Source organism: Medicago sativa, chromosome 7 (assembly GCF_051527215.1).
Source record: "Medicago sativa cultivar Bolivia chromosome 7, Bolivia_mono, whole genome shotgun sequence".
NCBI classification, from domain to species: domain Eukaryota; kingdom Viridiplantae; phylum Streptophyta; class Magnoliopsida; order Fabales; family Fabaceae; genus Medicago; species Medicago sativa.
In genome coordinates, this window is record NC_140755.1 from 11518112 (window position 1) to 11542009 (window position 23898).

General features: G+C 32.6%; 3 protein-coding genes and 1 long non-coding RNA gene across 4 annotated transcripts; 2 read left to right on the top strand and 2 right to left on the bottom strand.

The window, feature by feature from the left end:
* Positions 1–2937: 2937 nt before the first annotated feature.
* Positions 2938–7405, top strand: LOC146904242 (tRNA/rRNA methyltransferase (SpoU) family protein). Its single transcript, XM_085729919.1, has 5 exons — positions 2938–3459; positions 5083–5221; positions 5381–5442; positions 5756–5894; positions 6171–7405. The coding sequence occupies exons 1-5, from the start codon at positions 2963–2965 to the stop codon at positions 6297–6299; spliced, it is 966 nt and encodes a 321-aa protein (XP_085586045.1). The 5' UTR covers positions 2938–2962; the 3' UTR covers positions 6300–7405.
* PTEN1 (Calcium/lipid-binding (CaLB) phosphatase) lies at positions 7061–10567 on the bottom strand. The gene is made up of 8 exons (XM_085729918.1): positions 10362–10567; positions 9475–9803; positions 9067–9243; positions 8818–8931; positions 8427–8615; positions 7921–8157; positions 7683–7784; positions 7061–7447 (listed from the first exon to the last, which is right to left on the bottom strand). The coding sequence occupies exons 2-8, from the start codon at positions 9760–9762 to the stop codon at positions 7295–7297; spliced, it is 1260 nt and encodes a 419-aa protein (XP_085586044.1). The 5' UTR covers positions 9763–9803; positions 10362–10567; the 3' UTR covers positions 7061–7294.
* On the top strand, positions 9703–10326 carry LOC146904244 (uncharacterized). Its single transcript, XR_015020413.1, has 2 exons — positions 9703–9834; positions 9952–10326. It is a non-coding gene; the product is annotated as an uncharacterized LOC146904244 (long non-coding RNA).
* A 955-nt stretch (positions 10568–11522) lies between the features above and the next one.
* On the bottom strand, positions 11523–18141 carry DND1 (Cyclic nucleotide-regulated ion channel family protein). The gene is made up of 8 exons (XM_085729917.1): positions 17988–18141; positions 16758–17415; positions 14593–14808; positions 13954–14267; positions 13450–13561; positions 12856–13092; positions 12592–12678; positions 11523–12469 (listed from the first exon to the last, which is right to left on the bottom strand). Exons 1-8 carry the CDS (start codon positions 18011–18013, stop codon positions 11984–11986), a joined length of 2136 nt encoding a protein of 711 aa, XP_085586043.1. The 5' UTR covers positions 18014–18141; the 3' UTR covers positions 11523–11983.
* Positions 18142–23898: the final 5757 nt, after the last annotated feature.

The window sequence follows — 23898 nt, forward strand, 5'->3', positions numbered from 1 at the left end:
AAAGATTTGCTTCCAGGCACCAAGTTTGTTGAACACATCGACATGGAACCTCCTAAGAATTTAAATCACCTCTTAGCCGAGGGATACATTCAATACGATGAAATTTTTTAGGACAATAATGTGATGATAACTCAGCTGAAAAACAAGGTGATAAGTTATGCAACAAACATATAATGTCTTTAGTTGGATGTAAATTAGCAGTGTATGTGTATACACATATAATTCAAAAGAAAAATACATTATTAAATATTTTTTGCTTTATACCCTTTTTCAATTGTGTGTCTCTGTGTGTGTGTGTGTGTGTGTGTGTGTGTGTGTGTGTGTGTGTAATGTTTGTAAAGATAAGAATCGTCTAACGTTATGGTGCCAAAGTCATTCTAACTTTCATTCTTTATATATTATTGGATCAATCTCATGTTTGAAACAATGCCACATGCATGTCCTTTTTATTTAAAAAAAAAAAAATCGAATCTTGCATCTTCTCTCTCGCCACACCATCTTATTCCAAGCCAACCACAATTATACCACCATCGTCACATACCGTCGTTAACTAAGTCCACTTCCACTCATCATCATTATCTCCATGTACATGCGACAATTTTCTGAAGACGTCGTGGACATCATCTGATTAAGACTAACATACCTGATATGGTTGTGAAGTTGCATAACTCCTCCAAAGGAAACATAAGCTCTCCCTTTTAATGATTGATAAAGACAACAAGGAAACAATGATGGACATGATGGATGGCAATTTAGGTTTATGTGTGTTTGGCTTTACATGTGAGTTTTAAGTTTTTTTTTAAGAGGCCAAAAGGAATAAATTAACAATTGAAAGTCTCAATCAAGCACAAGATGTGCCTAAAAAGGAGCCAAAACAAAGTCACAAGATACATACTCATAACACAAACCAAAAACAACATTAAACGTTGACATAATCAATGCAAACCGAAAGATTATTCCACCAAGAATGGAAATAAAAAAAAAGAATGTGGTTTTTTAGATTTCAACCACCACCAAAAGAAATGTTTGATGCGATATGATGATTGAACAAGATTCCACCCCTTGTTGCCTAAAGTTCATGAGTTCTGCTCCTTCCAAATGAACCATAAATAAGCCAACCAAATCACTTGTAAGCAAGGACGAAAATTCTTCCTAAACAAATGTGAGCCACAAAATTGCAAAGCATACAAGCAAACATCAGATGGTTGAACACACAAAATCCCCAACCAATGCATAACGTAATGCCATATTCTACCAAATAAAGCAAATTCCATAAAAAAGATGATTGATTGTTTCCTTCTTTTCACAGCCACCTAAGCACAAGAACCTGAAGGAAGCATAGCAAGACGAACCAAGTTGTCTTATGTTAGAATCTTTTTTTTAAGAGTGGTCCAAACAAATAACGAGACATTGAAGGCACAACTTTGTTCCATATGATGTCTGATGAGAGTCACGGTCATTTTGAAGACTCTAATTTAGAATCTGATAAACACCCTTTACCGAATAGCCAACCTCATGATCATATTTCCAAATCCATTTGTGAACAACATTATCCTGCACTACATAGTTATCTAACAAAGAAACACACTCAACAACCAATTCCTCCTCCCAAACAAAAAGTCTCCTCCTCCAGCTCCAATCTGAACCCTTACTCCCTAACCTTCATCTCAGCTACAAAAATAGTAATATCTACACATAATTCAGAAAGGTGACTAAACCTGAAACACAAATAACCACCTTCTAACCAATGATCAGTTCATAAATAAATATTTTCACTATTCACTGCTATACACACCAAAACTTTATGAAACCACCCCTACTCCTCCCTTACACCATACAAATCCTCCCATCATGTTGGCACCTTAGATCCTCCCCTGACACAACCATCCTTACCCCCATATTTAATAACCAACACCTTATACCATAATCTTCGTAGATCAACATTGAACCTCCAACATCATTTCTCTACCAACGCTAAGTTAAGCTTCTTAATCCTTTGGACCATCAAACCTTCAAATTTGATATCATAACAAACCTTATTCCAATTTATCCAATGAATTTTCCTAATTTTCTCACTCACACCACAACAAAAAATTAAGCAAGGATTAAATAAAATAAATTGTACATGTAAGAGTCTTGAATAACGAAAGAAAATAATTTAGAAGCGAATACAAATATTAGACAAGAGTAGGTCAACCGCCTATGAACAAGTTTTTACTCTTCCAACAATAGAATTTAAGTTTTTTCTCACAAACATGAAAAGTGTCTACGTGGCATAATCTTGACAATTCAAATGACAGATAAAAATGAATGAATTGCACTATACCTTTGATGCTTAAACGTTAAAGGATTCATTTTCATCTTTAAAATTCAACTTCTATAAGGTGAACAATTCACTTTAGATTATAAAACAAACTGTATCAACCATTACTTAAGAAATAAAAAATTAGATATTATAGATACATCATAACAAATCATAAATTCATTAAAATAATAATAATTCTAGATTTTCTTACTTTACATTTTATTCTCTTTAGAGAATTTAGAGTTTAAATTCCATTATGACCAAGACTACCGACCCGTTTAGATTGACTTAATTTTAAATTTATGCAAAACAACTTATATAATAAATAAATTTATATGCATTATTAAGGTTGTTAATGTAATATATAAAAAAACAAATTATAAAAACATATTTTTCGTTAATTAATACTTATACATTAATATAAAAATTTATTTATTTACGTAAAGTTAAAAAATAAGTCAATTCAAACAGTAAAACATGTCATTGTATGTGTCATATCGAGGTTAATTGTTAGGGACAATGCATATTATAAGGTTTGGGGTTTAAACCCGGCCACTGCAAATGAAAAAAACAAGAAACATGTCATGGTATGTGAGGAGATATATGTTGTTGTGTTATCCACCTTCAAAATCAAAGTAACAAGAACTAAGAAACAACATGAGCAGTTGTAAAACCATGTTGTGTTCATCACTCTCTTCCACCTTCAAATTCAAACCCTCTCTCTCCTCTTCTCTCCGCCGCCACAAATCCACCTCACGATGCTGCTACACCACACCACAAACCGCCGCTATTCCTCAACCAAACGACACCATCCACAACATCCTCACCTCCAACGAAGGTGTCACAACCCTCATGAAAATGCAACGAAAACCACTTCATCACCAATCTCAACCTCGTTGGTTCCCTTACTTAGACAGTTTTCGATGCGAAAATGGTTGTGAAGTTACAAGTTCTGAAGTTATTGAAGCTGTTGGTCCATGTATTTCTGAAACGAGGAAGGAGAGATTTGGAAAAGCGGTTTTGAATCGAAGCTATAATGTTTGTCTTGTTGTTGAAGGGTTGTGTGATTTTGGAAATGTTTCGGCGGCGTTTCGGTCTGCCGATGCTCTTGGTGTTCAGTCTGTTCATGTTGTTTCTTCTGATGCTAACAAAAGGTGTTTACATTGTTGTTGAGGTGAAATTTGATAATGGATTATTTTTTTTTTTTTAGTTTTTCAATTTGTTGTGTATTTTTGGTTTGTAGACGGAGTGACACTATTAGAGAGAGTTAGAGTAGCACCTATAGTATAAAAGACGGGGAAAACTAGGTTTAGGTGGTTTGGGCGTTCAGAGAGAAGACATATAGATGTTGTAGTAATGAGAATGGATCAGATAGAGTATAGTATCACTAGAGGCAACGATTGACCTATAAAAACTTTTTTTTTTCCTGAAGAAGCTAAATTAGCCCACCTAAATTGGCACCAGAGAGAATCGAACCTGAGATATTGAGGAGGAGCACACTCCCGGGTCCCAAGTCAATACCACCAGGCTTGACCTAGAAAAACTATAAGAAAAACTAATAAAAAAGATCTAAAGATTAGTGAATTGGATCGAAATATTGTTTATGATAAAATATTATAGCGTAATTTGATTCATGTGGCCAACCCATTTAGTGGGATAAGGCTTTGTTGTTGTTGTTGTTGTTGTTGTAGACGGAGTGACAAACACCACTGAAAACTCACACACACACACACAAAGGGGATATCTTGGGTTTGAGCCCAGGTAACCACGGAAAATGTTCGGCCTAACAATCTCGGCATTGCCAGTTGAGCTAGGCCTTACAAACTCATTGCATTTGGATTCATGAAGTGATTGAATATCCTAACTGGTGCTTGAAATTATAGGACTCAATGAGTCTAGTTGTTCACATTATCGATATTTTAAAATGATTTTGAAATTGCAATGTTTTAATCATATTCGTCCTTCTGTTGGTTTTTGCAGAGACTATAATGATATTAAGTTGGTAATATCAGAGATGAATTTGAAATTAACTGAATAATGTCAGAGATGCATTTGATATTAGATAGATGGACAATCTTGATTAATATTTTACAATTCTAGGGATCTTTTTGGAGTTTTGAATTATTGATAATATGGAGAATTAGGTTTATACGACCGTACAATGTCAAGGATTGACTTGGATATTTACTCTTCATAAAATAGGTTTGATTTATTGATTTCGTTGAATTCAAAACACCTTAACCTTGGGAACTTAATTATGAATATATTATAGTGGAGTTATATTTCATTAGAATATATTCTATAGTGCAGTTGATTTAGTGGAATCAAAATTGCGTTTATCGTATGAAGTCCCCTCTATTGTAGAAAATTGTTATTATCTATGTAGCACCGACACTTCAGGTTGAAGGCATGTCTGGTGCCTTACTATATTCTTAAATTATCAGTGGTGTTTAAGTGTCAGTATTTGTGTTTGTATCAGTGCTTCTTTGGTTATTATTGTTGGGATTATAAATAAAGAGTGTTCCATTCTATTATATTTTCCATTCTCAACCATAAATGAAGTTAAGCCAACAGTTATTTATGTTGAATTATTGTATATATGTTTTTATTTTTTACCCTTCTTGAATAATGTTACTTTAGATTTAGCCAATCTCATGAGCTTTTTGTTATCAAGATCAAAACTTTTCACAATTATGAATTTGAAGTTTGTGAATTTAAATTGAAATGAAGTTAAGAAAACCTTTACTACTACGTGTAACATAGTTTGCTTGTCACAGGTATAAGGACAATCGCCATGTAAGCATGGGTGCGGAGAAATGGTTAGACATTGAACTTTGGGACTCTACAAAGGAGTGCTTTGAAATGTTGAAATCACGTGGTTATCGAATTGCAACGACTCATGTGGGAATCGATGCGGTATTGTTTGTCTCTACTATTTTTGTTAGTTCATATCCTGAGAAATAGTCTGAACCCTGTAATCATGTATTGATGCATTGTATTTATATATGTAAATTGTGTCGAAAATGCTCATATGTCATACAGTGAAGTTAACTGACCTTTTCTTGCTGTGTATAGGTTTCTATCTATGACATGGACTGGTCCTGTCCAACTGCAATAGTAGTCGGGAATGAAAATAGGTTATTTCCTTCATATCTGTCTCTTGTCTTAGTTGTTTATTTCTATGAATTAATAATAGATGTATTATTAGTAAAGCTCGTTCAGTTCAATTTGACTTAGTTTTGAAAAATAATATTATATATTTCCTTAGTGTTGGTGCTTTTGATATGCGGTTGGATTAAGAAAATTCCATGTAATACTTTTGAAGATGCAAATGTGAGCTTGTTTGTATGTTGGATCAATGTTAAATAGTTGTTCTATTTCTTGTAACTTGGGCTCGAATTTTCTGCTCGGATTTTTGTTTATATTTAAGGTGTTATGTTCTTTTTGCAGGGGTATTAGTGACGAGGCTTTGGCAATCTCAGATTTGCACTGCAGTATTCCAATGAAAGGGATGGTGGACTCTTTCAATGTTTCAGTTGCTGCAGGAATCCTCATGCACCATGCTGTTTGTGATAGAATTTCTCGCACGGTAATGATTTTAATTTTATACTTTATGTGGTATTGCATACCTGTACATATCAATTTCAATCTGATACAGAAATACTTTGCTGGTTAGAACAGAAAAATCAAACGCCTTACAATTCTATACATATTGGAAGAAACAAGTTCTTATATTTTTGCTCTTATAAGAAGTTAATTTTGTTGATATGATATTAAAATCATGTATAGTTCTATAAATTATATTTGGTTTTTCTGCAACTCATTTGGCATTTAGTGAAGTCTGAATTTTTCACGGCATTTGCAGGGCCGTCATGGGGATTTGACAGTTGAAGAAAGACAAATTCTACTGGCAGAGTTTTCGCTGCGTCATAGCAATAATGCAATCAGTGTTGTCGAAGACTATGCAAAGCGCAAGGCATCATTATTGACCTAGCAGCATTCACACCAGGAAGTTAACCTACTAATTGTATGTTCGTCCATCATTGACAATGAGACAGGCAAGCACTAGATCACCCCGATTCATTTTCCTGCAAACTAGCTAAGCAAATGCTATGTTGCATTCACCTAAGCATGGCGGACAGGCCTTACAGATGATAATGGAGAACTCACCGTATAATGCCATGCATCTGTTAAAACTGTAATATTTCCTTTATGTGCTTACTATCCCAATTTTCGTAGCCATGGGAAACGATGCAACTTATGTGCAATTTTTTTTTTTGTTGAGTATTTTTTTGGTATTATTGACTCGTGAGGACAAGGATTTTATGTTCCTAGTTCGATTCATTTTGACATACAGTAGTTTGTATTATAATCAAGGAAACACAAAATGTTATGCTCAAAGAATGATTGATGTGTCCTATAATACCATTTGTAAAAAAAAAAACGTAAATGGTCTGCTGCTGGTTCGAATATCATTCTCTGTCTTGATAATTTCTTTTCTGTGTTTTGAGACTTATTATTTGGAAATCCTTTGAGATTTGAAAATTTGTTAACATTAACTTACTGTCGATCAATCAGGAGTACTTGAGTTCAAACCCTAACTGAAATAATCTTTGGTTGAGTTTTACTGACCTCAGCCGAATTCAAAATTACTAGTGTCCGTTTTCCTTAGAAACCGGAGGGTTAAGACAAAATAGAATTAGAAACCCAGATAGAAAATGACGATCTTTGTTTATTATAATGCTATGAGCCTCATTTTCTGAAAATTGCTATTCAATCACTATAACAATACAAGAATTACACTCATGCCTTTCGCCTATGAAAAATTAGACGACAAGACAGCTAGAGAAATCAGTGCACTACTACACAACACAGTAAGGGACTCATTGTTGGGATCATTTTGCAGAAAATATGTTACTAAAACAAGTTGTGTAGAGAATGGGTCGCGATCTTTCATATTTATTTTTTTTGTATAGATATGTGGACATATTATAATGAATCATCACTAGAGTTTTCACCAATAGATATACTTGATGATGAATACCCTGTATTAGCAGGACCAAACAATAATTCCAGGCAGAAAGTAGGGCCACATATTGATCTTCCTTTCTTCCCAACTTTGTCCAATTCATTTACTGTGAGCTGCAAAAAGAAATAGTTACAAAAGTGAACACAATCAGTTGAACTCACAGTGGATTCTATTGTTATTATTTTCAACTTATATTGGTAATGTCGAATCCGGCTCCCATGCTATCAGGAATTTCCCACATTCATGCAATCAAGTAATGCGTGTAACTGTGTGCTTTTCTAAATGCAGTGATTCCAGGTTCAATTCCCTTCGATGTATTTATCAGTTTCCTGAGAAGGATGAGATTACCTGTAGTAAGCTGTTCCTAATAAAAGCTGTATTAAAGCAGCAGTAGAAAAGACGGCCTCCAATCATTTTCTCGTAGAATATCACACGTACATCTCCGGTTACCTGGTAAATTGTGAATATTTTAGAGACTATTTAGTAGTTCAGAGATCAAATAGAAGAGAAAATGATAGTTTAGGAACCAAATTAACGGTTTACTTGAAAAATACTGTATTATGTTTGATAAAAACTTATAACTTACTTTTATAGGTTTATCAAAATAATGGTCCAAACAAGATTTCTGGTATATTGCAGGAGACTCTGTATCCATTTGAACTACAACACGAGGTTCTTCTATTTCTGATTGTTCTCCATCTTCATCACCTTGAGGAATAGAAATATAATAGCAAGGACTGTTTGTTCTCTGATAACCTTTCTTAACTTCTCTACAGCAGCTCCGACAAACCTCCACTGATGGACGGTAGACCTCATTAGGAATCTATCAACAAAAAAATGGAATAACACATGTTGGTAAGTATACAAAGAAAATTTTGCAGCTTATCATTATTTAAGGATTTTCTCAAGACAGTTGCTAGTATTTGAAAGTGTTGCAACAAGAATCCAAATATTAACTCAAACACTAGCCTCAGCATGTCAAAATTAGCACACAAACTTAAATATTAATGTGAGTTCCTTGAACCATTACCAGAAACATATTTTGGTCAAATGTGGTAAAACATTTCATAAATAAATTGTGATGAAGCTAACCTCCTGCAGTTCTGATATAACAAAGAATACTGTGTCAATGTTGACAGTGTCATACAACCGGATTCGCCGCAATTCTCTGCTACACGGTTGAGGCAAAGTCACCTTTGGAGGTCCATATCCAGCACCTCTAGGTACAGAAAGTAAACTTTCCCAATACCCTACATAACGTCGTTGGCTTGGTATCGATACCTGATAAGTGTAAAGACTTTTCATACTCAATCAATCATAATGGTTAGATCGTCGAAAACGTTTAACTTTAATCAAAACTCTTTCTAAAGTCATACATATGATTAATTCTGATTTGTTGATAGTGTAAAACTTTTTACACAGATGGTTGATGAAGATAAATTCACATTTCAAATTGTAGGAATTATACCTAACATTAACTTACTCCTTCATTATTGGTTGTCCTTCTATCTGCATATAATTGAAGAGCTTCATCTGCTGACATTCCGCAATAAGTTAGGTATGAACTCACCATCAAACCAGTTCTACCTTTACCTGCCTGCATCATTGAAATCAAATGAGAAGAAAACATGTAACTTGTTGCAGTTAAGAGCTTAAAGAACGGTTGAGATCGAAAACTGCGTGACGCAATTATTGCATCGAAAATTGGAATTGTGAATGTGAAATCTCATACCATGCAATGAATAACTACAATATTTTTCGGATCACGTGTCAGCCATGAATTCACACTTTCACAGAAATCTTTAATCATTTCAAGAGATGGAACATGATTGTCATCAAAAGGGTATTCTTCCACACGACCATAGAACTGTGCTGGATCATAATGTTCTTCTATACACAGATTATAGACCTGAAAATTTCAAAAGTGGTATGCTTCAATCAATAATTGTGTCATCCACTTCTAATCTCAAAAGACAATGTTTGTCTGTCGTGGTTAGATTTTCGAACAACTTTCGAGTATCGGTCCATAGTCCGAGAATTTACTCACATAGAGAACTAATTAACAAACATGATTATTAACGGTAAGTAAGATGCTAGTAGTACTATGAAATTTACATGGTGGTGATTCAAACTTGCATACCTTATAATGTTCAAGATGTCTCATATCCAACACAGATTTGACTTGCCAGAGAGGATTTCTATACATTGCTCTCATACGTTCAGCAGGAAATGACATTGCTAATACTCTATCTGTGATATATGACATATCAAGATCATAACCAGCAATAAGCATTCTTCTCCTTTGCTTGGATACCAAGTTACGAATAAAATTCTTGGTAAGGTAATGAATCATTCTTTCATGTAATTGCAAGCTTGTTGGACTACTAATTTTGGGTGGTGAACCCTGCTTTGTAAGTTTCAACCCCATTTCAGGTTGATATGCCAGGTTCCACACTGACAATAAGGTACCTATCACAGAAATAATCACATGTAGTAAAAGGTTAGCAACATTGTTTCTTCTCTTCAAAATTGTGAAATGTCAAAAACTTATATTGTTGGCTCCTTTTTTATGTTACAATAATAATAGATAAAATTTGTTTCTAAATTGTGGTTGCAGTTATGCTGCGAATACTGATATTGCGCAAAATACAGAGAATTTCAGCAATGTGGCCGCCATTATGATTGTGATGGTGAGAGACCTCTAAAATCATTATATTTCAACCGCAATTACAACAAATGTTCGGCTTGATTAGACTTTTTTTCTTGCAAAACTTAAATCATATGTACATTTTGTTTTCATCAAAAAATTTATAGGTTTCAACATGGTTTTAAATTGCCGTTTAAGAATCGCGACATAGAAGTTTTTGAAATTTTCACAACCGTATCGCAACCGCAATCAAACTATATTAGACACATCACAATTTGAAACCTTGGTAAAGAGATATACAAAAATTTTCACTTTTAATACACCCTTTTGAAAACAATGACAAAAGATAAACAAGAAGATTCAAGAACAAAATGTGGTACCTAATGAATCTGAACATGTAGTAGCAGATTAGTGGCTCTAGAATTGAAATAAGCACAATCCAGGGCTCCAAAAAGAATTGAGGAAGCCCCAGAGAAAGGCAGTATGAGGAGGATGATGATGAAATGAAAGGTGATGATGAGAAACTTGATGATCCATGCTGTTGTGATGATAGGTAGGTTGGTAAGAGAGAGAAAAAAATGGAAATGGGATTGGCAGATATGGTTGGCTATATTTAGAGGTAATGATGATCTCACTTCCAATCAATTTTTCTCTAAATTTGGACACAACACAAACCGTTATCATAGGAAATGGTTCTTTTCTGTTTTGTTTGTCTATTTCTTTTCTGTTGCTGCCAAATCACACACTGTTTCACAGAAGTTACAATTAACTCTTATTTTAAATTATCTATAATTTATTTGTATTATGAAATTAAATAAGTACTCATGCCAAATATAAATAGTTTTTTTTTTATAAAAATTATATAATAGGTGCGAAAAATCCACCGTCCTGTCCATGTATAATCTTCGTCGAAGAACCTAGCTAACTATCTCCAAGCCAATTTTTTTCGAATAAACAATCATTTTTATTCTGATATATGTGATGTGTTGTCACAATAGTCCGTGGTTATATCAAATTACAAAGCGATGCCTAAATGAGGAATCTAGTTGTTTAACTTCAAATTACTCTTATTTGCGTGAATAATCATTTTGATCCTTGAATATGTGAGACGTTGTCACAATGGTCCTTGAATGCATCAAAATTACAAAAACAAATCTAAATGGGTCTTTTGTTAGCTAATTTAGTCCTCAAATATGTATGTGTGTTGGAATGCGATTTCACTAGTCAAGTTGGTATGTGTGTTGGAATGCGATTTCACTATTCAAGTTGGTATGTAAAATCATTTAATAAAAGACACATTTGAGGATGTTTTTGTTATTTCGATATATTCAAGGGTTGTAGTGACAATGGCCTACACATATAATAACTAAATGACTGTTTACTCCATTTTTTATCCATAAGGCTTGAATTGGGCATCTCGTTTAAACAACTCGAGTTAGTTTCACTCTGACCAATGTAATATTCATAACAAGTTACTAACTTGAAATTTAAGATACATAGTTCCCTATTTTTGTTTTTAATAGAAAGGAAACTTCTTAAGATTGAAACAAAACAAATCTGACTATAGTTCCCTTCATTATTTATTCAATAAGTACAAGGCAGCCTTAAAAGGAAATTGTTCAAATACAAATCTCATAAAAAATGAATGAACAGGAATTCAATGATTCCTGAATCACTATTTCTCTCTTTTTTTATACATATCATGAATTATTTCACGATTTTCAAATAACAATTTCAAAGGTCTGAAGGGTTTATTTTCACATAAAATTTATTGAGGATCGATAACCCCAAAATAAAAAACCAAATAAATAAAAATAAATAAAACCAATCATGGACACAAGTTTATCACATGGTTTTAAATTGCAATTGTGGTCGCGGTTGCGCTGAGAATCTTTATATTGCCGCAAAATGCAGAAATATATGGCCGATGTGGTCGAAATTGTGATATGTGATATTCCTGTGGAGAGTTCAAACTTCTTTCCATTGCATTCACAGAACTTTATCATTCAAGATGATCATGTGGCCTAATTGACATGAACATTGCAGCGTATTGCATAAGCCTACGCTCAGTGCCTCCATTATCCCTTACAGGAGTCACCGGACCTCTAGTCCTCTGCCTGTAACGTCTATAAGCAAGTTGAATGTTAACTGCAGCCCATGTTCTCCAATTCGACGAGTAGTATCTCGCCGTTCTCTTTAGCCTCTCATTTGCAAATTTGTACCGGAAATGATCGGTTATGTACCTTAAGTTTTGAGCATCAAGACCGAATGCTTCAGTTGATTCAAGACAAACAAATGTGGCTGAGGAAGCTGGAAGCCGGTCGATAAAAGGGCGTCGAAGGCACCAAGAAAGTAGTTCGTCGCCTAAGAAACCTCCTGGTTCGAGGACACTAGTTGCTACAATGCCTTTGCTTAGACTTTGGTTTCGCTTTATGCGTCCGCGAACAATGAACACCATCCTTGGTACGGGATCTCCTTCTCTAATTATCTGTTCCACAAGGATACATATCAAAGAGTTAAGAACCATGATCGTCATTTTGAAGTCCTTTTTTCAAATGGAATGCTTTCGGTCTCTAATTTCAATTGTTTATCGATTCATATCATTAATACCTTTTCATCTCGAGAGAAGACTAAAGGCTTCACCCTGTCACAGATGTTGTCAAGAATAAGATCATCCAAGTTGTGAAACAATGGTACCTGTCACAAACAGACACTACTTATCAGGAAAGGTTACTATATATCACAAAAGAAAGATCATTTTATAAGCTTCTTCCCTTAATTATTTTTAATCTAACAACTTAGGAAATTTATCCATCTTCTTCAGGCAACTTTACGGTCAAATTTGTTTCATTTGCAGGTATGAATATTTCTAACCTTTTTAATGAGGTCCAAGCAAAGGTGGCGCTTGATGTCTCTCCTCAAACCCTCAGGTAAGTCTTTGATCAGTTCCATTTCATCTTCTCCTCCCATGGCCGCCCATCTCTGCCGTTCAAAATGCCGAACTCTTTGTCTTAATCGGGACGGCAACTGCCTCCTCCTCATCCACCATTCCATGTCTCGACATCTCAGCTGCATCTTTCTCTTCTTTGCCATGACTGCATGTAGGAATACCTTCATAGTAGAAATAGTCCCATTGTTAGACCATGTTTGAATAGGAAACAGTTTTTCAATAACTGTAATAATATCTAGAATTTTTCATATTTATTTGTAACAATATTGGATTGGATTTCCGGCAGTCGCCGATCCCACACGACACATTTACACAATCATCCCATCGCCGATTTTTGGATCAAGATTAAACTGTTCAGAAATCAAGAAGATTTGAATTTTTACTTTTAATCTTCAAATACTGAACTTAAAATCTGGACCGCCTGTTCTTGATCCAAAAGTCACCAATATGCTGATTGCGTGAATGTGCGAGTTGTGATTGGCTGCAATCCAAATCCAATAATAATCTACTTCGGATACCTGGATGTTTCCGATCAACAAAGTGAAAAGTAATAGTCCAGCGAGTACAATGCATATGCTAAAAATCACTTCTAGCCAGTTACTTGTGGGTTCAAGATCATTTCCAAAAGTGCTGCAAGAATTAGTAGGGATTAGGAAAAACATAGATGTTAACTAAATCAAGGGATTATTATGTGAAATAGAATATTATTTGGATACATCTTAATCTAACACATTGAGGAAACATTGTTTTATGAAATTAAACTTCAGAAAGATTTTAGGCTTTCACCAGTTACCAGAATTACATTTTAACACTCCCAACAGTTCAAGATATAATTAAGTCAAATTGTTTTCATAAACGTTATAAGCTGTTTTCATAAGCTACCCTGGAGAACTTATGGAAATAAGTTGGAAACAGCTTATGGACATGTCATGAGTTGTTTCCAAAAGCTCTCCCAAACAGTTTGACAAGTGTTTCTTTTAGTAGATAAGTTCAAATAAGTCAATTCAAATAGCCCAATTTACCTGAGGGTCATCAAACCCCAAAAAATGGGATAAAGAATCTTGACAGCCAAGGAATTGCTGGATATGACTGGAAGTGCCCATTGGTAAATCCCATATTTGTAAGGTCCGTCAACATCTAAGCACATAGGCTTCGACATCATCGTTGAGTTTCCACCACATGGATTTCCAATCGTTCCTTCTGGTAACAAGGACTTATAGCATACCTCCTCTGAACATGCCAAAGAAAGATTGCATCCAATGGTTCTTTCACACTGCTGTTGAAGGCATGATGCAACGCGTTGAATCGCAAGAACATACCAACACCCTCCAGCAACCTATAAATTATAGCATAACGTTTTATCTTAGAAGTGTTTATATATAAACTATTTATGTTACTTAATGATAATTTGGTAATAGTTAAAAAAAGGGCAGCTCGGTGCACTAAAGCTCCCGCATACACAGGGTTTGGGAAGGGGTCCCACCATTTTGGTGTATTGTACGCAATCTTACCCTGTTTTTTACACAAGAGACTGTTTCCAGGACTTGAACCTGTGACCTTTCGGTCACATGGCAACAACTTTACCGTTGCGTCAAGGCTCCCCCTCTAACTTGGTAATAGTGACGAGGCTATAATTTTTGAAGTATGCGAGGTTTACTTACGTGCGAAGCAATGAAATAAGCGATGAGATTGAGTCCAAATCCCCACCAAATGGTGCCAAAGATGTAGCCTGTGACTTTTTGCATTCTTCTCATCATAGATATGCTATGGTAAACCTTAGGGAGAAATTGGAACAAAAAAATCAATAGCAATGTTGTCATAATGATTTTAATTCTCTCTTCTCTTATCAATTTTGGTACTACTAGCCAAAACACAACCTGCAAACAAAATAAAATCAGATTGTCAAAAAAAAGCTTATTCAGAATTAAGAAGAACAAACATATCAAGGACTAGTTATCACTTATGTTACTTTTGAAAAGAAAATATATCTACTGTGTCACATATAAACTTTATAGTTTAATGTGATAGTTTTGATCAATTTATAAAGAAAAATTAACTTAGTGAGCTATTTAGAGGTATATTGGTTGAGTCATTTTGAAGCAGTAATCGAATCTAAAACAAGGCAATAATCAAGTAACAGGATATCGACTTTTTTTCACATATGTGCAATTTTGCGTGGGAATTTGACTAATTAAAAGAGAAACAAATTATATAGAATTTTAGAAAATCTATATTGTAATGAAAATTTAAGCTCAAATTATAAAGAGATAAATTTTTATAAAAACTATAGAAACCATATTATTTAATCAAAAAATAAATATAGAAACAATATTATTATCCAAAAAATATGCATACTATTTATCAAAAAAAAAAAAATACACATACTAGAATATTTTATTTTTAAGTTAATTTGTTTTCAACAATTTAATTTATTCCATGTGTCTATAGGACTCAAATAACTTTTTTCAGTATTACTCTCTAAGAACTATTTTATATTTATCTTTTATTGTTCAAAAATTAAACTTTATTTTCATAATTACTTAACAAAGAATAGAAAGTATCAAAATCTTTTGTTAGTAGACCACAATATTTCAGGAATCAATTATTTCGTCCTCTTTATCCAACAATAAATAAACAGTTTTTTCTTGGTTACAATATATAATCAAGTTGGTCACAAATAAAAACCACATAGAACCAGAATCAATTATTTCGTCCTCTTTATCCAACAATAAATAAACAGTTTTTTCTTGGTTACAATATATAATCAAGTTGGTCACAAATAAAAACCACATAGAACCATAAGTTGAAAAGCATCAATTTTATATTTAAAAATCTCACATGTGTGTGGGGCTGTAGGGCAATTAATCATTGATAGTATAAACAAACTAAAACATCTTCCATAATTATCCTTAAAAGAACAAAAGATTAAACCCACGTTTAAAATTTTTAAAGATAAAATTTACACTTTTCATTTTTAAAAAGTGCTTCTTTTAAGTACCAATTTGAATATTTACTCATTCTTAAAAATTTAAAATTATTAAACTAAATCTGTCAAAAAAAAAAAATTATTAAACCAATCAAAAGTGGACTCAACTATCTATTCAAGAGTATAAACTATAAACAAATCAAACTAAACTGTATGTAAGTCAAGCATTTATTCTTTATTAATCTAATAAAAGTAAACCAAGTAGTAAAAACAAAAACATTATTAAAAAAACAATAACTATTAAAAAAGTAAACTAATTGAAGAATTTTCCAACACCGGAGAGACAACGTGTGAACCAAAAATATATTAGTGGACCACATCAAACAATCTCAAACATAAACAATATCATTTCATCTAAAAGTTTAATTTACAAAAATAAACTAAATAATGTAGAGTTTAATTTCTATGCACTACTAATCATAATCATGTTTCTGAATTTAAAGGTGATTATGATCAAAATCACAATTTTTCATTCATTTAACGATTTTGGTTCAGTGACAACGTAAAATATCTTTACATTGTCGGTGCATTTGACGATTTTGATTCAATGCCAACGTAAAATATGTTTATATCGATGCATATGAATTCAATTCAAAATCATAACCTAGAAATGGATCTTTATATATTAACCGTATAAAACTCTTTTACTCATACATTTGATCAAATCATGATATGTAGATATTTTAAGGTATTTTAAAAATTTATCAATAAAAATGATGATTTGATTAAATGAATATGTATATAAAAAAGATTTAAGTTGTTGATATATATCAAATTAAATCCCACAAAAATATTATAATAATTGAGTAAAAAAAAAAAGAATAATGGAAAATTTCATACCTGAGGAACAGGAAGAATAACAAAAACATCAAACCAAAAACCTTTGAAAGATCTCATATAATGAGAAGCAATGGCACGTGCGTCCCACACGAGTTTCCCACATCCAACAACAAGCGATTCTCTCGACACATACGCTAATCTAAACTGCAACCAAACATGAAACAAATGCACCGCATCAACCACCGTACGCGCCACCGTAACAACCGCCGCTAAACCACCATCCATATACAAACACGGCGACCCTTCTCTCCCTATAGACAGCGCGTAGAAAAACAACGGATCAATAGCTAGAGCAACTCCACGCGCCAACAACAACGCGCGGTTAGATAATTGCACGCGCTTGCTTCTTGGATCTAATACTTTGCCTAAAACTCCCCAATTTGGCTTTGATACTGCTCTTGCGAATTTTCCGGGACGGTTTTGGATTGGAACTAGATAGGAACCGGCGGACGCTTCCCATTCGGGTTGGTGACAACTGTCTGCACAGCTGGTGGAGTGGAACACTGGCACACCAACTTGTGTGCATGCGTAACACTCCACCATGCTGATTACTGGGTTGTCGTCTGCTGAGACGGCAACTCCAGGGTCATCACTGCTGTCACCAACGTTGTTGATTGTGTTGCTAGGATTCCTTCCCAAGAATTTTCCACCAATCCACCTGTAACAAAAACATACATCAGAATTTTGAAGAACTCAACTATTTCATATCAAAATCATCATAAAATAGCACTAATACACTACTACAAGTCTACAAGGAGAAAAAAACACATATTATCAACACTTAAATGCCCTTTGAGAAGTAGAAAATGGTTGAAATTACATAGATGGAATTTGATCCAATGGTGTATAATTGGTGGATAAATAACTTAAGGGTAATCACTACATAAAATGATAAAAAATTCGACAGAAATTTTTTGAAATTTCTCTCTAATTCATTCGTCACAAAATTTAATGACAGTGTACAAAGTGATTTCATATTTTCCCTCGTTAATTAACATATTTAGTAGAGATTTTTTTAAAAAATATATAAATTGAAAAACCAGTAGTACTCCATCTGATCTTAAATACAAGTAAAAAAAATTCGTGTATCCAATCTAAATTTAGATTAAATACATAAACTTTTTTGTTATTTGAGACCAGAGAGAGCACATTTTAATTTAATGTTTGAAATATGTGAAACAATTGAAAGATGATATTGAAGGATGAAATTGGTAGAGTGATGGATGGTACCTAGGGAGAGAGGAGAAGGTGGGCATGGTTGATGATGAAGAGTAAGAACCATGAGAGAGTGATGAATCAAAGGAGTACTATTAGTTACATGAAAGAGAGAGTGAGTGAGAGGGTAGGGTTAATATGTGACAGTGAAGAGCACATGGTTTGTAAGGTGTTGGAAAATGAAGAAAGAGTAAAAATATAAATGTGTATAAGATGATGGAAATGAAATGAAGATGAGTTTGATTTTGCATGTGAATTTGGTGAAGTGAATTGAAACTGGTTACGCAACGTAGAGTGGATGGTAGTGTTTTGGGAAGAGAGAGAGTGTTGTGTTGTGGGGTTATCTAACGTTGGTGTTTTATGTATATGTGTACGTGTGTAACTTCCCTATGTTTTTTTGTTCTTTGCCGTTTTCTGAACAATTTAGGGACCACTCTTGTTTTTACTTTGGCTACTTCTGCATAGCTGAGCTGCATTGTTTACAACCAAGTTTTAAACAGTGGTCGAGTCGTATCGCGGTCTTTGATATTATGGAGAATTGCGATCAAATATGATCGACACAATCTCAACTATAGAGGCATTGTAGTTTTGGCAACATCAAAAACCTTTCGAGAAGTGCTACGGACACTATTTTTTTAACACCCTCTCTAACACTAACTCTTTTATTAGGTGAAATTCACATGGATACCACACTTTGAAAATGGATGCCACATGAAGTGGTGAGATCCACATGAGTTTCATCAAATATAAGAGTGGGTTCTAAGAGAGTGCTGGAAAGAGAGTGTTCCTAACATTTCTCAAATCTTTTTGTCACGTCTAGGTTGGTTGCAATAGTTGTGGACTATAATTTAGGTTTTGGATTAGACTCAGGACCGATCCAACTAACAAGCACCAGACAAGCTACGTTAACTATAGACCACATCGAGGACTACGCCAAGAATCACACTGAGACGCACGTTGTGATATCACAATGATTCACCGTAGTTTCTCACTCGACATAATTATAAATCCACATATATCCTAAGTAAAAGTTACACACATTACTTTTTGAAAAACTTCTCACTCTACATAGTTACATACCGACTTGAGCAATATTTGCATATATATTCAGTGGCGGAGCTAAAAATAATCTAAGTGGACCGCAAATATAAACAATAATATGTACAACATTTATGTCTTATAAGGCATTAAACACAAATGTGATCAACAAAAAGTTAAATTACATTCTTTAAAAATTCAAAATAATTATCTGCACATTTTGAATAATTTAAAGTGTGATAGTAAAACCTATTGACATCGACCCTAGAGAGGCTCCACAAGTAGATATATATCACTCCCTCATTGTGAACCTCGTGTCTCTATTTTCCACGTACTTCAGTTGCCACCTAAGATCTATCATGAATGAATTTAAAATAATATTCACAATTCATTTTCTTTTCTATTTTTCTCTCTCTATTTTCTTATCCTCAACATTGCACCACAATAGAGCTTGAGCAATGAGTGAGTCATGCATGTTCTGTGGATATAACTTTTTTTTAGTTTTGAGCGAATAATAAAGGAATAAATTGGTTCACATTCCTGGATCAATCGAGATCGATTGCAAATTCATGTCGGAGTCAAATTTGTATCCCCCCTCTTCAATTATCTGTTTTTTAGCTAATGATGAGGAATGTCACATCTACTCAATCAATGTCACAAGTTTTCAACATTTAACTGATTTCTTCTTTTAATTAATTTCTTGATGAAAAAATCATAGAAGATGGACCTTCAATTCATACTTCAAGCGGTTGAGTTAACACATCTCAATTGAACTGATTATGATTAAGATTGCCCAAAATGTGATCATAAACTTTACTTTCATGTCAAAATTCAAATTAGAGTCTATTTTCTTCTGAAAATTGAAACACTAAGATTAAAATCAAAGTAGGCAAACCAATCACGCAAATTAGTTTTTTTTTTAGTTGGGTACATTGATAGAATCATTTATTTTTTAGGGAAGATAGAATCAGAATTATCTTTCAAAAAAAAAAATCATAATTATATATATATATATATATATATATATATATATATATATATATATATATATATATATATATATATATATATATATATATATATATATATGGTTCTGCTAGAAGCCACTCATGAAAGTGTCTTTTAGCAAGCGGTGTGATTTCCACTTTTTAGTTATAACTTTCCTAAAAGACACCTTTATAAAAATTAGATGGTGTCTTTTAACAAATGTTCATAGAATAACTTGCTAAAAGACACCTTCATAAAATGTGTCTTCTAGGAAAACTTATATATATATATATCACACAAAATTAGTTATATCCATATCCCGAGCCATCAGTAACCCGTGATAAATAACTGAGAGCTCAGTAAACAAAATGTCATTCGAGTTGGTAACGAATCCATGGAAACCCGAGAGGAAAAGTCCTGCAGAATTTCTGATGAGTCCCCCCAAAACCTGCGCGCTGCGGTGTTCCTATGCAACTCCCATCCACGTTGAGGATGGCACACGGGTGGTTTAACCAATTCCACTTAATACCTAGGCTAAAAATGACTTTTTTAGCAAGAAGGATTTTTTAAAAATAAAAAACAAACACTACAAAAAAAAGTGATTTTTTAGTTAAGAAAATATTTTTTTTGGGTTAATTAAGTTTTTAGTCCCTATAAATATTCACAGTTTTGTTAATCACACTTTTTAGTCCCTGTGACATTTTCCTTAAGCATTTTAGGGACTATAAAGGCTGATGATAAAATTTTATAGGGATTAAAAATGCTGATGAAAAATTTTATAGGGACTAAAAATGTTGATGGAAAATTTTATAGGGACTAAAAAGTGTGATTTTATTTTGTAGGGACTAAAAACAAAATTTTGAATATTTATAGAGACTATTTACTTAATTAACCTTTTTTTAAATAAAAAAAATCCAAAACAAACGGGCTTCATATTGCAACATATTAGCTTCTCCATTGTTTATGACCCGGACGGTAACACGGGTAAAACCCTAATACCTTGAATAGGGTTTCAATGCTAAAGAAGAAAAATGATATAAAAAGAAGGGTTAAATAAGTTTTTTCGTCCCTATAAATATAGCAAATTTTAATTTTAGTCCCTAAAAAATTAAACTGAATGTTTTCATCCTCACAAAAAAAATTATTTTGTTTTTTGTCCTTAATGGCCACTTTATGTTTATATGAATGTCAAGATTATAACTCTTTTATGTTCAAGTTGTATCGATGTTATGTCCGTTTATTATGTTCAACTTTTATATATTCATATTATGTTCAAAAAATGTCAAAAACATGTCAAAATTATATCTATTAGGGACCAAAAACAAAACAAAACAAAAAAAATTATGAAGATGAAAATATCTCATTTTATTTTTTAAAGATTAAAATCAAAATTTGATATATTTATAGGGACGAAAATTTTATTTAACCCTAAAAAGAAAGGGATGGATGATTTATCGAAGAATAAAAGAAGCTCTTGACGTAAAAACTAAAGTCAATACAAGAGACATTCATCAATGATTAACTGGTCTTGAGTGGTAAATTTGATATATTTCTCTCGTTGAGAAATAGACAATAAAGGAAACAACACATGACTCTCATGGAAGAGCTAGCTAACTGCCTCAATGTGGGCCTGATCTTGCAAGTACATGATTAAATATATTATTAATTTTCCCTTTAATATTATTTTTCAAATATAAAAATAAAATAAAATGAGATTAATCAATATTCTTAATCAATGTGAGTTATGGTTTTATTTACGGGGTTAGTTTTGACATGTGAGTATTTTTTGGTAGGGATATTATGCAGGAGTCGTTGTTCTAACTTTAAATTTTCACATATTCAATTTAGTGGATGAATATATAACCATTATGTTACTTGACAAAAAAATATTAAATTTTTTTAATCACACCTAAAATATCTGGTTACATCATAAAATGATTAAAATATCTTTATAATAAAATAAATGATCTATTGTATTATCCAATAAACTAAGTCTACCTAAACTCAGTTTAGGTTTAGCCTTTGTAACAAAAAAAAAAAATAACAACTCAGTTTAGGTATGTTATATAAACCGAGCTTACGGTTGTGCATGCAATATGAGTTACTCATACCGTAAGCTCGGTTTTATGAAGTAGTCTTATGAGTTTTTTCTCTTATAAGTTTAATCTATGACTTAAAAAAATGCAATCATGTTTATTTCTCAATTTGGTGCTTTTTGGACAAAATAGATGGATATTTTCATCAAAACCAGCAAATTAATGACTAAACTTCAATGAAACTTTTGCATAATTTAAATTCTATAGGGGAATATTTTACAAAGACTGAAATTATATATTGAACTCTTTATAAAAATCTTACCCATAGATAGTTTTGGACCTTTTGGTGAAGATGATTGTTAAATCGTTATCATCTTCTACGTTTCTATCTACTATTATTGATCTTTCATGTCATAGCCACATATGCATAAAGAGCCAAATTCTGGCAAACCGATCACTCCCCACCATTGCATGAAAATGTCAACATAACGGCAGTTTCAAAATAAATAGTAAAGATACAATTTTATCTTTATTCATATAAAGAGTTTGTGATGTTTGATTTACCAAAAGAGAAACATGAACAGTTGGGTTGTTAAAAGAAAAAGCATGAAAAGTTTGTAATGATTTTTTCACCTAGATGTGAGATTGTGATGTGAGAGTAATCCAAAAACAATTAAATTCGTGTTTGATTCATAGTAATTATTTTGAATAATTTGATTATGTAAAAGTTGATTTTGACTAAACGTGTGTTTTACTTTATTTTGTGGTCACAAAATTTTATTTTAGATGAAATAATTTTAGTTGATGTTGCTTAAATGTGGAGTGGTTTATATTTTGATACATTGACTTAAAAGTAAATTTCAATGTAAAAGTTATGTCTAAAGTCAAAAACTACAAATCTGAATTGATTTTAAGTTAGAATAATTTCTAGAGATAAAATCAATTTTATTTAACAACATCCAAACATACCAAAAATCAATTTTATACCTATAGAATTAATTTAGCCACATCTAAAATTGAAATCAAATATACACTAAAAGAGAATTCAATATATAAAATTAATTTATATTTGAATGCCTTTATGTAAATGCGGTTTGAACAATTAATTCAAGACTAAAAATCAGTTGTAGCAACAAATATCTAGATTATACATTTAAGTTAAAATTAATTCTTGTTTCAAAAAAGTTAAAATTCTTAAGACGAAATTAGGTTAACTATAAAATGTTTAAACATCTCAAAATCAATTACACATATCTAAAATCAATTTCAATTCTTCAAAAAGTTGAACAAAACAAACAATAACAGCGTGTCAATGGGTATCTAGTGTTCAATTTGTAGCAGCAACCTTTAGAAACCACAACATTTATTTCTAGAACTTTGAGGTCGAAAATCATTTAAGACAACCCAACACAAGCACAAGTATTCTCAAATAATTGAAAAAAAACAAAACCCTTATCTTTGTGGGACCTTAATTTGATTTTGAAACTTCCGTACAAAACTAACAACTTAAGAGTTGTACCTCTCCTTCTTAATTAATTTTGAAGTGAAATTGAAGCAATTGCACCATACACATGCACCAGGACACTCAGAGTACTAATTCAAGATTATGTCCCCCTCTTACATTATGTGTCATTTAAGATTATGACACTTGCTAAAACATTTTTTTTTAAGAACTTGCTAGAACAATTATTGTGTTTGCTTAATTATTAAAATAATTTTTAATAATTAAAGTGATCTTAAATATCATTTTATAGCGGTTCTTGAAGATATTTGAACTCAATATTTTTATGTTATAATGTTAAGCTCTTATTATTGAGTTAATACCTCTAGTGTAAGTTTTATTGGTGTTGTCCATAAGACCAAAC

Coding starts and splice junctions, on each gene's coding strand:
- LOC146904242 (XM_085729919.1), top strand. CDS start 2,963: ATGAGCAGTTGTAAAACCATGTTGTGTTCATCACTCTCTTCCACCTTC. Junction 3,460..5,082: donor TCTTCTGATGCTAACAAAAG/GTGTTTACATTG, acceptor TGCTTGTCACAG/GTATAAGGACAATCGCCATG. Junction 5,895..6,170: donor GTGATAGAATTTCTCGCACG/GTAATGATTTTA, acceptor CGGCATTTGCAG/GGCCGTCATGGGGATTTGAC.
- DND1 (XM_085729917.1), bottom strand. CDS start 18,013: ATGCCCACCTTCTCCTCTCTCCCTAG. Junction 14,809..16,757: donor TTATTCTTCCTGTTCCTCAG/GTATGAAATTTT, acceptor TTTTGTTTGCAG/GTTGTGTTTTGGCTAGTAGT. Junction 13,093..13,449: donor TGTTGATCGGAAACATCCAG/GTATCCGAAGTA, acceptor TCTACTATGAAG/GTATTCCTACATGCAGTCAT.
- PTEN1 (XM_085729918.1), bottom strand. CDS start 9,762: ATGGGGTTGAAACTTACAAAGCAGGGTTCACCACCCAAAATTAGTAGT. Junction 8,932..9,066: donor TTGTAGTTATTCATTGCATG/GTATGAGATTTC, acceptor TCAATGATGCAG/GCAGGTAAAGGTAGAACTGG. Junction 8,158..8,426: donor TTATATCAGAACTGCAGGAG/GTTAGCTTCATC, acceptor TTTTGTTGATAG/ATTCCTAATGAGGTCTACCG.